The sequence below is a fragment of the Rhyacophila brunnea genome, unplaced genomic scaffold, assembly GCF_057557595.1.
Source record: "Rhyacophila brunnea isolate RB1 unplaced genomic scaffold, BYU_Rbru_1.0 scaffold_4, whole genome shotgun sequence".
Taxonomy (NCBI): Eukaryota; Metazoa; Arthropoda; class Insecta; order Trichoptera; family Rhyacophilidae; genus Rhyacophila; species Rhyacophila brunnea.
The window spans coordinates 16,225,750-16,240,889 of record NW_028233068.1 but is presented as its reverse complement, the minus strand read 5'-3'; the positions used below and the strand labels follow the sequence as shown (position 1 = coordinate 16,240,889).

Here is a 15,140-nt window from a genome sequence, read left to right as displayed (position 1 = left end):
CTAAACCCAAAGGTTTATTGGCTTTCAATTTCAATGGTTAAAATCATTCTGATAATTTTCATGTTTGGGGGGTGTCAGGGCCCCTTGTCCCCCCCCCCCCCTTCCTGGGTTCACCACTGTAACCACCTCACTTCAGTGTGAAAAAGCAAACATTCGTACTTAGCTTTCATAGGAATGCAAGGTTTTTTTTAAAAATGCTTGTTTTTAATGGTCTGGATTTGATGAAATTTACCATATTGGTCTAGTACAGGTTTTAGCACTGCGGTAATGTTTTCGAAACTATAGATTCCTGTGTAAATAAAACAGTGCGTAGATATAATGTTAGGGTTTTTTGTCTTTGCGAGGGTAACAAATCCTTTAAATGAGCCTAACATTGACGGAGCACCATCCATACAAATTCCTCCATGATATTTTAGATTGTTCTAAATAATATGAAGAAATAGAAACGAAAACCTGTGAGGCCAACGGTAGACGCGTGCGATCGATTCGGCAACATCGAAATCACATTAGATCTTTCATCGGCTTTCATAATTTCACGAAGGACTTTTTCAGTTTTCGCTATTTCGCGGATTTTTCTGCTTTTATCATTATTTTCGCGGTGCACTTGCAACAAGCCAGCGGTGCACCGGTTAAAAACCACTGGTCTAGAGCCACAATATTTATGCTGAATTCCACCGGTAAAAATGTTTTTTTTTAAATTTACACCACCACCGACTGTGGTGGGCATGGCCCCCACATCATGAATGTTTGGCGGGCCCCCTTACCTATCACCAGGGTTAAGGGGAATGTGATGTTCTACAGTAGTGTTCCCAAATGGTATTCCGTGGATTTATCTATATTGTTAAATAATTCCCTTGAATTCTTGATTTGTCGGACCTCATATCATATTATCGATCGTTATCATACTATGAACCACTGGTCGCGACCCCCTCTTGTGGTAGCCAAGTAGCATTTGACCCTTCGATATTGGATAAATAACCATTTTTATTTTTCTAGAAACACTAAAAATAATTGTAATATAAAATGATACACGAGAATTATCATGTAGTTACGTATATCATATTTTCATCATACTTCATATTTTTTATGTTAATTTTGATGAAGTAGTATAGCGCCACATGCGATTTTTTTTTATAATATAAGAAATTTATGGTGTGTTTATCTCACAATTAGACGAGCCGCCAAGCCGAGCCCTCTTAAGCCCGGGCCCCCAGGCTGTAGCCCTGTCAGCCCATGGTGGTGAGTGTAGTCGTACTTTTCGCCGAATTTTTATCGTCGATTTTGGGTTTTTTAATAGTGAAGTTCCAAAATATGAATTGAAAATGGAAAAAAAAAGTATTATTGCATTTAACTTATAGGTGCACAAACCTACCCAACAGAACACAGCCTAATTTCTCGTTTATCGGACTTTTGTCTATTGCACTCGGTGTACACCACTCCGGAATTCGGGTGGACACCGAGAATTTTTTGACATTTCCATTACAGATTGAGTTTCTAAAAAAACCCGACATTAGTGTTTCGAAATTTTTGTGTTAGAAATTATAATCTAAGAAATTTTTCTAGAGGGTGCTGGAGAATTTCAAATCATTTTTTTTCCAGTTTTTTTATTTGTCTAATCTATTGGCTTTCAATTTCCATTGTTTTTAGGGGGGGCAATGCCCCTTGCCCCCCCCCCCGCCTGGGTGCGCCACTGAGGGATAGGTATTGTAAAACACATTCAAGTGGTGATTTTACTTATTTAATCATCACAACACAATACAACCGAATTCTATGCGTGCATTCAAGTGGAAATAATTATAATTTAATTTCGACAATAAAACCTATCATTTTCAACAGCTGCTGATGGTGAAATACAATAATCTTATTTCTTGTCCGCGTACTATAATTTTATAATTTGGTGACAAAAAGTTGGCAACAATTAATTATTGTTTTTAGTTGCGCCATTGCCCACTGAAGAAGGCTTTGGCTTGGAGGCAGTGCTGCCATCTTTTCAAAGTGGAACTATAGTACAGAGCCTCCAAAATTATAGTATTTGGGGAAAAATTTAGTACGCGTTGTCATCTGTTGAAAATTTATAGTTTTTTGTTTTTCAGAAAAAAATAACGGAAAATTTGAGAAACTCCGAGACCCCATTTTATTTAGGTACCTCTTCCAACCAAAAATGCTTACCGAAGAATTCAATAAATTTGTTTTTCTAGCAATTTTTTTTCCAAGTTCACCAAATCTTCTTATATTCCGAAATTACGGTACTTTACAACAATTTATTTACTTAATGGATATGTCGAAATTTTAGTATTTTTTATATATTTTTCCGATATTCAAAATTATAGTATATTGGGCTTACTATACCTGTTTTATATCGTATATAGTCACCGGACCAAAATTATAGTACAAATACTATAATTATAGTACGGTTGGCAACGCCCAAAATACTATAATTTTGAATATCGGGAAAAATATGTAAAAAGTACTAAAATTTCGATATTTCCGTTCGACAAATTGGTGCAAAGTACTATAATTTCGCAATATAAGAAGATTTGGAGAACTTTGAAAAAAATTGCTCGAATAACGTAAAAAAATCCCTTGACTTTGGTTTAAAATGAAATTTCTTGAATTCGTCGGTAAAGCCGTGTTGACACGGTCCAAGTAGGTACACTCGGACCGAGTGCCATCCAAGCGCACTCATATGAGACATCTTCATACTAATTTATTATTCCTATCCAAGCAAACTTGGATGAGTAGGACGTGGTCCGAGTAGCTTGGATAGGAATGATTAATATGAAGTTGTCGCTTGGATAGCACTCGGTCCAAGTGTACTTGGATCGTACTTAGACCGTATCAAAGCGGCTTAAACATGAAATATATGAATAATAATAAATGTTATATTTATTTACACGATAATTGTTAATAATTACCTCTACTATTTAAATAATTAATGATCGTAATTACCCAAGTTCGTATGTAATAATAACATGCGGCAATCGCTTTTTCGATTTTTTTTCGGATTAAGTAATAAAATAGTTTTTAAGTAATTAACTATTTTTTTATTGAACGAATAATTCACAAGATTTAAGAATGTACCATTCTAATAATTGAACATACTTACATAATTTTTTTAAATCACTTCTGAGAAAATATATTATAAGATATTATCTACTACTTCAATTACTAACCGACGTCACGGTCATTTCTCCAATATTTTATGATGGTACTTACTCGTACTTGCTAACAATTTTATATTAATACTTTTTCCGAAAAAAAAAATCTATATATATATATCTGTATATTATTATATCTATATATTTATATAATTGACAATTAAACTTATTACAAACCACCAAATAAATATTATATATTTACTATTGTAAGGAATAACAACACAAAATAATAGCATGTATAAATTAATTACCATTGGCTGCTAATATTAGGTAGGTACCAATATCCTAAGTATATAATATCCACCAAATAAATAGTTAGTAATATACATATTAAATTAAATTAACTATCAGCGCATTCAAAAATAAATAATAGAATCGCCTTTATTTTCATAGAAATACCTAGATTAAAAGTAAAATAAAGACAAACAATGTTTGATTAATAATAATTTGAAATAATAATTATTTTTTACGTCATAGTAGTTGCCGGGTCATACTGTAGAATTCATATAACCATTGGGATTTTGTGTCATTTATCAAAACAAAATGCAGTTATTTAGGTTAAAATACTCACTTCCACAACTCTACTGTAAGTTCAGGGCGAACTGGTGATGTATCAGCTATGAATGATCTCTTCAAATTTGATGAATTCACTATTAAAACAATAGTAACGTTAAAAACAATATCAATAAGACGAAATTTGAAAGAAGTCTCAGGACGGCCGAAAAATATGAAACTGGGCGTGATTGTTTTAGAGCTAGACAGCGTGAATGTGGAAGCGAGATGCACGGCGTGAGCGCGGTTTGATTGGCTAAAGTCATATTCGGGAAATAAACACTCAGCCATAGATATATTTCGACTGAAATTAACTTGGATATTCAGGTACGAATAGTTGGACATTCGGGAGAACACCACGGAGTAATTGTAACTTAACATGGCGTATTCGGGTTTTTTAAAAAAATATCTCTGTTCCTAGATAAAAATATATTGCTTTTATAAATGATTCCAGTAGAGTTCGATAAAAGAAATTGAACTGAATTAAAATGTCGATTTCGACAAAAATTGATATTCGGGAAACAAATCCTATAGCGACGAGATGACAATGCGTACTATATTTTTTCCCCAAATACTATAATAATTTTGGAGGCACTGTACTATAATTCAACTTTGAAAAGATGGCAACACTGATGCATCTGTGATTCTTTCCTTATTTATGGTCAGTGTTGGCAACCGTACTATAATTATAGTATTTGTACTATAATTTTGGTCCGCGTATTATGTACGATATAAAACAGGCATAGTATGCCCAAAATACAATAATTTTGAATATCGGAAAAAAATATGTAAAAAGTACAAAAATTTCGATATTTCCGTTCGATAAAATGGTGAAAAGTACTATAATTTCGCAATCCTATAAGAAGATTTGGAAAACTTGGAAGAAAATGCTCGAAAAACGTAAAAAAAATCCCTTGAATTTGGTTTAAAAATGAAATTTCCTGAATTCTTCGGTATGCATTTTTGGTCAGAAGAGGTACCTAAATATAACCTCAAATTCTCCGTTATTTTTTTTCTGAGAAACAGAAAACCTATACATTTTCAACAGAAATGACAACGCGTACTATTATTTTTCAACAAATACTATAATTTTGGAGGCTCTGTACTATAATTCCACGTTGAAAAGATGGCAATACTGTCTAGTGTCTATGGTTCTTTCTTATTCTTATCAAATTGAGTGGTCGTTGTGTTTGCACGTGCACTGTTTATACTAAATCATTTAATCATTATCTATGATACTAAACATAGTTGCCGTTTGATTTGAATTTGGCATTTTTATTTATAATCCAATTACTGCTTAGTGCTTGTCGGGTGAGAGGCTCTTCTGTTAAGTAATATAGGTAGATATTTTAGTATTTATCGTATCCTATTTGACACTTTCTATTATAAAATTATATGTACCGCGTTATATACTTCTTACCGGCATGCTTTTTTTTTGTAGTGTTCACGTTTTATGCAGGTATTTTGTTTTGTGAATTCTCGATTGATAGTATAGTTGCAGCCTTTAAAAGATATAGGAATAAAACTGTATATTAATATTAAGGCGATTTCTCCCACTATTACATATTACTGAAACGTTTGTTGCCGTGTATCACTAACTTGTGTAAGGGTACATTTCTGTTTGCCAAAATGTGTTACTTTTTTGCCAAGATTCTCTAGGAGGCCACTACAAGACAAATAAGAAATAAAGAATAAGTTTTGGTCAGCAAAATGCGAAAAGCATGGTTAATTTCCACAGAAAGCAGCCTTTGTTCTATACCAGGGTTATCTAGGGTCTTCTGAATAACTAGTACCTACCTAATAAAGTAGGTAATGGACTGCCAACTATATTTTGCATGCCGGCGGTTTGGAGAACCGATCCTTGCAATACACACATCGTAGGCACGCAGCACAAACGCCACCTTCGTGATTTTTGTGACTAATTTTATTGGCAGTGGTGTATTAGATGAAGCTGTATCCATAGTAGGTAGTGAACACAAACATAGACCCCTCCAAACCAACCCTCCCGAACCACACTCGATTTTAATTGAGCGTATCACACTTAGATGTGAAGTATGAGCAGTTTTTTCCTCTTGGGAATGTAAGACTAAGGTCGCCTCGCACTCCGGTGTACTTTGATGGGTTTTACTGTGACTCATTCAACAAAAAGGGCCTATGGAAGAGACGAGCATGGCGGACAAACAAAAAAATGACTAAGGTGAGTCGGGGTAAGTGTGACTTTGGGGTAAGTGTAGCTACTAAGATATCTCAGTATCTACTACAAATTGGATGATGCCATCTATGGAAAGGTGATAGCAAAATCACCGATTTATAAAAATAATCAGAAATGGTGTCGATACCATGTTTTTTGAGGTGACTACATGGAATTTTCTCCAGACGACATTTTGAAGTTGACGAGTGAGATGGTAGCTGTTACTAAAATATTTTTTTAAACATGGAAATCTGCACATTGTGGTTGTAAAAATTGGTGAGTATAAGTGTTTTGATACGCTGCTTCACGCGGTGTTATCGTTTTACTGAATTATAAGCATTTGAAACCTTTAATCAAGTAGACACACTTCCCCCACGAAAGTAATCACGTGGGGTAAGTGTGCCTTTGTATTGTGTCACACTTCCCCCGTATATTTTGTATGAATTTGCAAAGTCAATATTTTAACTAGTGATGGGACATGACGCATTATTTATATCGATCGAAGTATCGTAGATCGAACATGTTCGTAATTGAAATAGAATGTTTATATGTAAGAATTTGTATGCCCGTATAACCTAGATAATTCGAAATCCAAGGGACTCTGAAAATTTGATTTCGAATTCGCGAAAATCGCTATAAATCGAATTTTCCGAAGAAGAAAAAAAAATCGTCAATTTGTATGGGGACTGTTCGACTCAAAAATGTTCTTCTAAACCTATAATTCTGGATTGCAAAGTTGTTCAATTACCAAATAAAGAAGTTTCCTGCAGAAAATATAGAAAAAACTTAGTTTGAAACACTTTTGCTGAATTCTATCAGTAGTAAGGCGCATATAAAGAATAAGAGAAAAATGGTTGCCCCAGGAGCAGAAGTGATGTTATGTCATGTTATGATGTTATAGAGCGAATGAAAAATAATGTCCCAATAGAAAAGAAAATAAAGCCATTGCAAGACAAAACTAACATGCAGAAGAAGGTATTGAAACCGATAAAAGTACACCAAAACAAAAAAAAACACGAACCCATGTCATCAGAAGAAGATTTGTCATGGACATCAAGTGAGGAAAGCGAAGATAATATGCAAGACTATATTAATAATTTGCTCGGCGATGAGGAAAACGATCCTTCAATTATTTGTCTGATCAGTTTGATGATACTGCAGTTGCACCTAATTCAGAAATGTTAGAGATTGGAAAGTGGATTGTAGTACAATTTGCTACAAAAAAAACTGTGAAACATTTTGTCGGAGTTATAATAAAACTTGAGCAAGATGACAGAATTCTGACAAAGTTTTCTCGAAAACTTAGGACGATTAAAAAAGAAAACGAAATTATGTTTTCATTTCCAAGAGTAGAAGACATTTACGAAGTGAAAGAAGAGGATGTCATCTGCATATCGCCTCAACCATCAACTGGACGAAGAGGCGAAATAATTTTCAAAACAAAAATCTCTGGTTACAATATTCAGTAGGTACCTAGTCATGCAATTTCAAATATTGCAATTCGAAATAGTTAAGTTAGAATAAATAGTTTTGTAAGTAAGCACTTAACTTGAATTGTAAGTACAGTAAAAACGAAAGAATGATTCGAGAATGAGACCCAAAACGTTACTAGAGTTTTAATGTTTTTGTGTATTAATTATTATTTTTGATTTTATATCTTACTCTTTATTTGTATCCACATTTTATTTTTGCTGATTGTTATTTAAATTTGTAATAATACGAAAATAATCATGTTAGGTGTATTAAATTTCATCAACTGTTTGTTAATGCTCACTGTTTCGAGCTAAAAAAATTATATTTTACCCTGTTAATTCTTGGTGAAGCTATTATAACATTCTACTTACTAAATACTTCGACTTACATTTATTTTTTCTCCAAGAAAAATAACCACAGAACGCCTTTTGCTATTTCCTCATGCGTCATTGCTACAATGCAAATTTCATAACACTCTAAAATCATACATGTTAATTTCAAAAGCCCTTAAAATGGTAGGTTAGTTTCAAAGTCCCCTAAAATAAAAATCATTTGATTTTTAATTTATTCTCTTAGTAAAATAATATGTAAAAAGTGAGTAAAATATATTAAATAGGTATAATACTCTTTATAATGTATAAATCAAATAATAAATACCTACATAGTGTTTACGTATTCAATAGATATGCCCTTTTCTCATTTTTATCAAAACTATCTAAAATCGTTTCATGTCGTGTCATGTAAGTACTGACTATTTTTAGGGTTACTCTGCATTCCTGTATTGTATACATTGTAGTTGTGCTCTTTCGAGACAAATAAAATTATAAGTCAATCTTCAAAAGCCTTTGATTCATTTACCTACCACTCCTTTTGCTGAGATAACCACATTAAATAATTAAGTACCTACCTAATTTTTTTTGTTTTTTGTTTCGGGACATCACTAGCTCTACATACATTAGTATGACACACTTACCCCAAAAAAATGATATAGATCATTTTTGTTGAAAATCTATACAAAGTCTTTAATTTAAGAATCAATATCCATTAAATGATAGGTATATTACCTTTCTATGCATGTAATACGTTATGGTTTTGAAGAACTTTTGGAACAATGGTGAATTTAGTTACACTTACCCCAATATCGGGGTAAGTGTGACAAACTGACTAGTGATCAAAAAATATTAAAATGTCGTATTATAGTAAGATATACAGTGGGTTCCTTCTGTACATATTAATTGTAATGATATTGTAGATCCTATGGTAAAGTTTTCAACTGTTTAAAACATACCTATTCATCATGAACCAGGTTGAAATTCATCTCATCAAATTATATGTCACACTTACCCCGACTCACCTTACTTCATAAAATATATTATTCAAAAAACGTAATTAAAACAATATTGACAGACAAGACTGTGAAGAGGTCATCGTATCCCCGGTGGGACATTGCAATTTTTTTGAAAGTAATGAAGTTAGCCTTTGTGGCGAACAAGTCGGACCCGCCGATAGGTCCAACAGCTGGTTGGACCGGCTTGTGCATCTCTTCCCTTACCATACACATTTTCGGACATTGGAACAAGAGACTAACATCCATTTTTCGTAAAAAATAGTAAACTACGTGAGGCGGTTCTAATCAATTAAGTACCACATCGGAATGTAATAACTGTAATAATAATACTGGCATACTTAATGAATTATACTTTTGTGTATGTTGAAATGTTTTGTTTGCAGAATAACATCACCAACAAGATGGCGTCCGTGCAGTTAAGCTTTGTCAATATGCTAAAGAAGGCGATCGAGGAGTCTGACAAGGCTTTATTGCCTGAAATGGTGTCGTCATTAATTAAACTAATTAATGAAAAGGGCGATAAAAGTTTTGATGTAAGTTCTCATTGTTGTATTCATACAGTATTCTCATCCATGGAATAATTCTGTGCTTACCAAACTTGTCATCCCCTTCCCTCCCAACGCATTTGAAAAGGATTGACAGATGTACTGGATAGGTTTAGCTGATAATATATCCTCACTGTATCTATATTATATGCAGTATGCTCAACTCGTCTAATGGGATATTTTGCTCCTGAAAAGTTCTCCATAGGTATATCGAAATGTGTCTGATTCATTGTTATTGCCTGATTTTATTTATTTGTAAACGGTGCATGCACCTAATTTAAATGACATAGTAAAATGAAGCATGCAGCACATAGTGATAAAATACTAGCTGAGCCAGTCTGTCTCGCTAGGTCTTGCAGACAGCTTGGCATCCTAATTTAATACAATTATTGTGAAGTATGCATAGACGACGCCATAGTTGTCCATTGTCACTGCCAATACAAATTTGAGGTCATCTGTGTAGTTTAATCTGAATTCTGGCCTTCAGAATGTTGCGTGATACACCTCAGGCTGCTAGGCCTAGTAAAACAGCTGGCAATCACCGATTGCTACCACTAACATTTTGATGTAATATGTGCGTAGGTATATGAATGTTTCGTTTAATCACGTGCATTTAAATATGATAAATTATACATCTCAACCGATCGAATATAAAGCAATATGTGATTATCATGAAAATAGCGATCCAATATAACGTGAATATTAATCTCCCGCGGGGCCCATTTAGAATAGAAGAAGGTACGAGGGTGGGTCAATAAGTCCTTAGAAAAGCCGACAGGTGGCGCGACTAGTACTGCAAGCGGTTTGTTTTCATGCAGCGGCACTACCGATTCAGTATGCTGCGAAGTTTCAATCAGATTGGTCGGGTTGTTGTGTGTTTCTCGTACATTTAAAAAAAAAATTTGCTTGTGGAAAATGGAAAAATGGAAAATGGAGAAAATTGAGTTTAGAAATGTTATTAAACATTTTAATATAAAAGGGTTAACAGCAAAGGAAATAAAAAATGAGTTGGATTTAGTTCACGGCATATCTGCTCCTTCACTTGCAACTATTTATAACTGGTTAAATGAATTTAAACGTGGTCGTACATCAACAAAGGATGAACCACGCTCAGGACGTCCTGTAGAGGTGACTACACCAGAAATGATCAATAAAATCCACGATATGGTGTTAAGTGACCAAAGATTAAAGTTGAGTGAGATAATTGAGGTTACAGGGATCTCAAAAGGTAGCGTCATTTCTATTTTACATGACAAATTGGGCATGAAAAATATTTTTGCAAGATGGGTGCCGCGTTTGCTCACAGTCGACAATAAACGCAATAGGGTGGTGGCCTCTAAAGCCCTGTTGTCGCTCATGCAACGCAATCCGGATGAATTTTTTCGTCGCTTTGTGACTGTAGATGAAACATGGATACACCACTATACTCCCGAGACGAAAGAACAGTCAAAGCAGTGGATTGCGAAGGCAAACCATGTCCAAAGAAGGCGAAAACCGTAAAATCAGCTGGTAAGGTTATGGCTACTGTATTTTGGGATGCACGTGAAATTATTTTCGTTGACTATTTGGAAAAAGGAAAAACAATAACAGGGGATTATTATGCATATTTATTGGACCAGCTAAAAAACAAAATTGAAGAAAAACGGCCTCATTTAAACAGGAAAAAAATCCTCTTTCATCAGGACAATGCCCGTGTTCACACATGTTTACGATCAATGGCTAAAATTGAAGAATTGAAGTTCGAATTGGTCGACCACCCACCGTATTCGCCAGATTTAGCCCCCAGTGACTTTTTCCTTTTCCCAAACTTAAAAAAATGGCTAAGTGGACAACGTTTTTTTTCAAATGAAGAAGTCATCGATCGGACAAATGCTTATTTTGAGGACCTTCCGAAAACTTATTTTTCTGACGGTTTAAAAAAAATTGAGAAACGTCTAACCCAGTGTATTGAGCTCCAAGGAAATTATGTTGAGAAATAAAAAAAAAATACAAAAATAAACCTGTTTTATTGCTTTTTTCTAAGGAATTATTGACCCACCCTCGTACATAAGCAATGTAAAAAATAAATTTTAACATTATTTTGTTTCAATGTCGGTGCGGGACATTCATATCGAAACAAATGTTGATAAATAATGAAGCAATGTATACATCTGAGAGGAATAAACAAATTCTGATTAGAATAGGATTTTATAAGACCCAAAGGTGTGGAATCAGCTTAAAGAGGCCTTCATCCAGCAGTGGATTAATCCAGATGATGATATGAATAGTAGATAATTATCATAAATTTTGATAAATAATATAGCGATTCATATGACCGACAGGGATACATTCAGCTTAAGAGAAGCCTTCATCTAGCAGTGGATTGATACTGGTTGATGACGATAGTGATGATGATAGTGATGATATAAATGGGTAGGTATATATATAAAAACACAATTTTTAAAAAATATAGCAATTTCTATGAAAAGTAGAATCAAGTTGGGATAACCTTCATCCAACAGTGGATTAATCCTGATGATGATGATAATGACGATATGAATAGTAGATAATTATAAATTTTGATAAATATAATATATTGGTTCAAAAAAAATAGTATTTATAGCCATACTTACAAGAAAAAAATAGAACACTATCTATGTGTGTATACATTTTATGATGACAGGTTATGGGTAAAGTACCTATTTAATTTTTGAGACGATGTTATGAATTAATTCGCATTTAATATCTCTTGGGAACATGATTAAATTAAATAAAGTATGTGTATCAGTCGATCCGATTAAGAATAGTTTGTCAAAAGGCATTTTAATATAAATATTGCACTTAAAAGTATATTAGTATTACAGTGTGGCAAACATGTAAACGTGACGGCCATAAAAAAGAATCAAATTTGGTATTTGTGAAATTAGGAGCAGTAGGGGACGCGGCTGTCAGAAGATAATTTACGTAGTGAATTGTACCAAAATTATCGTTTTCTCACCGGATAAAAGTGCTCTAATGTGTACATAATGACATTTGAATAAAAATAATCGATTCCGTTTGTCAATAAAGGATTAGAAGGTCTTTAGCGACGAAGACGTCATTCTGTTGGGCGTTAAAAGAAATATGGCGAATCGTATACGGTATATAAGAAAATATCGGATATAAATGTCATATAAATGTGTTAGTTTCAAAGGATAAGTGAAAATAAAATGGACCTACATACGGACATTTATGAAAACGTTATTGATTGACGAAGTGGTTTGATTTTGTAATTCCCAGCAACATTTCCACCAAGTAAAAGGGTTAGCCTATATTCAGATATCTTAAAATACTTAAAACCTGGCATAGACTCTTCTAGTTGGGATATATAATATGTATGTCTGATCTGGCATTTTTTTCCCCAATAAGCCCAGTTTTGTCCACATTTAAAATTTGGTGTGGCAGGTAATCCTCATTTTTATGATTTCTGCTATACTTGAAAATTCATAGCTTCCTCTGTATTTGCATAACTCGGCAGCCTCACCTGTTACTTTGATGTTGTGTATTTTATTACGGCTTTTAAATTTTTGAAAAAGTCCGTGGCTTGCAGTGAATATTATTATCAACACTATCATCATTTTTACACTTTATGTCTTCAAAACGACTCAAGGCTTTATCCTGTATGAGTACTATAGTAATATATCTGCCGAAGAACTTCAACCATATATGCTTGGTATACTTATTTACAGTATAGGAATCACTGGATTATGGTCAAAGTACACTCAATGACGATCGGGCACATATATATGCCGAAAAACCCGTTTCTAAACACCTCGATAATTTTGTGTGACACTCGTTCGTTGTCTGACATCTATGCCAAACGTGTTGTCATATTATATTATTGTTTATGGGTCATAGATCGCGCGGGAAGTGCTTTTTCTGTCTTTTATTTTAAACGGCATCTTGACAGTAGACACAGGTACACGGTAATAATTGTTATATTAACAGTAGGTAATGAAATGGATAAAACTGATAAAAGAGATAATAAGTTAAAAAAGCTGTTATTTAATTTAATTCGAATCTTGGAAACTAGTCCACTATTGTGGCATTGCGCACAATCCGACTATGAAAACAGAGTTAAAATAAATGCTGTTTGGGTCGAAATAGTTCAGGATTTGGAACACAATATTATTGCCAATTGCTCACCGGCCGTTATTTTTCGCATACGGGTCTTTTTTCTTAAGGGGCTCATGGGCTCAACCTTTAATAATCACCCATCGAAATATTCACATGACAAGCGTACCCATGAAATTTATATACATCGCCGTATCCTCATCCTTGTTTTCTTATTAAATTATCGATACCCTAGTTATATAGGGAAACAACTCAAAATTTGGCAGTTTTGTCCACTATTGTGGCATTGCGCACAATCCGACTATGAAAACAGAGTTAAAATAAATGCTGTTTGGGTCGAAATAGTTCAGGATTTGGAACACAATATTATTGCCAATTGCTCACCGGCCGTTATTTTTCGCATACGGGTCTTTTTTCTTAAGGGGCTCATGGGCTCAACCTTTAATAATCACCCATCGAAATATTCACATGACAAGCGTACCCATGAAATTTATATACATCGCCGTATCCTCATCCTTGTTTTCTTATTAAATTATCGATACCCTAGTTCTATAGGGAAACAACTCAAAATTTGGCAGTTTTGAGTTAATCATTTGATAAAGAATCACGACAGCTATATAATTCAATTAAAAAAAAAATCTAAAACATCTCAATAATTAATAAAAGCAAATAATTCCATATGGAATTTCTTTGTATTCTACATGTTCACAGTTCTATAAGGAAACATGTGGTTATCTAATATATAAAAATTAATATTTGTGTGTTTGTTTGTTCGTATTGAATGCGCAGCCATACCGTTAATCCGATTGCGATAAAACTTTGTAAACTTATTGCTTGCACTTGCGCGAAGAGTATAGGCTATACTCATATATAAAAATGAATGTCTGTCTGTCTGTATGTCTGTCTGTCTGTGTGTCTGTCCCGTATGCGTTCCTATACCATTCATGCGATTGCGATGAAATTTTGGTAAGTGGTTGTATGCACACCCATAAAGGTTTCTGAATTAGAAAAATCATCATCTTCTTCTTCTTCTATTCTATATTTTTCTATTCGTATGGTTCCTATACCATTCATCCGATTGCAATGAAATTTTGGTAAGTGGTTGTATGCACACCCATGAAGGTTTCTGAATTAGAAAAATCATCATTTTCTTCTTCTTCTTCATTCTATCTTCTTTTATTCGTATGGTTCCTATACCATTTATCCGATTGCGATGAAACCTTCGTCAGTTGTTGTGTTAACACCCGCAAAGGTTTCTTAAATAGTACAACCATCTTCTTCTTCTTCTTCTTCTTCTACTTCATTCTATCTTCTTTTATTCGTATGGTCCCTATACCATTCATCCGATTGCAATGAAACCTTCGTCAGTTTTTGTGGTAACACCCGCAATGGTTTTTGAATTAGTACAACCATCTTCTTTTTCTTCTTCTTCTTCTTCTATTCTATATTTTTCTATTCGTATGCGTTCCTATTCCATTCATCCGATTGCAATAAAATTTTCGTCAGTAATTGTGCCAACACCTGCGAAGATTTCTGAATTAGTACAACCATCTTCTTCTTCTTCTTCTTCTGCTTCATTCTATCTTCTTTTATTCGTATGGTCCCTATACCATTCATCCGATTGCGATGAAACCTTCGTCAGTTGTTGTGGTAACACCCGCAATGGTTTTTGAATTAGTACAACTATCTTCTTCTTCTTCTATTCTATATTCTTCTATTCGTATGCGTTTCTATTCCATTCATCCGATTGCAATAAAAATTTCGTCAGTAATTGTGCCAAC

At 33.9% G+C, this 15,140-nt stretch overlaps 2 protein-coding genes across 4 annotated transcripts in view; one reads left to right on the top strand and one right to left on the bottom strand.

The window, feature by feature from the left end:
* The window catches only part of LOC147066979 (uncharacterized), a 56,061-nt gene that overhangs the window by 8,115 nt on the left and 32,806 nt on the right, over positions 1–15,140 (bottom strand). The gene's annotated exons all lie outside the window — the stretch shown is intronic.
* LOC147066978 (uncharacterized) overlaps positions 4,875–15,140 on the top strand; it is an 81,530-nt gene continuing 71,264 nt past the window's right edge. The window contains exons 1-2 of one of the 3 annotated variants that reach the window (XM_085954573.1): positions 4,875–5,021; positions 9,106–9,255. In XM_085954573.1, the coding sequence (XP_085810699.1) occupies positions 9,124–9,255 (132 nt within the window). In that variant the 5' untranslated portion in view covers positions 4,875–5,021; positions 9,106–9,123. Of the gene's footprint in view, positions 5,051–5,761; positions 5,908–9,105; positions 9,256–15,140 lie in introns of those variants that run through there. The other 2 variants (XM_085954572.1, XM_085954571.1) reach the window with 2 other exon arrangements.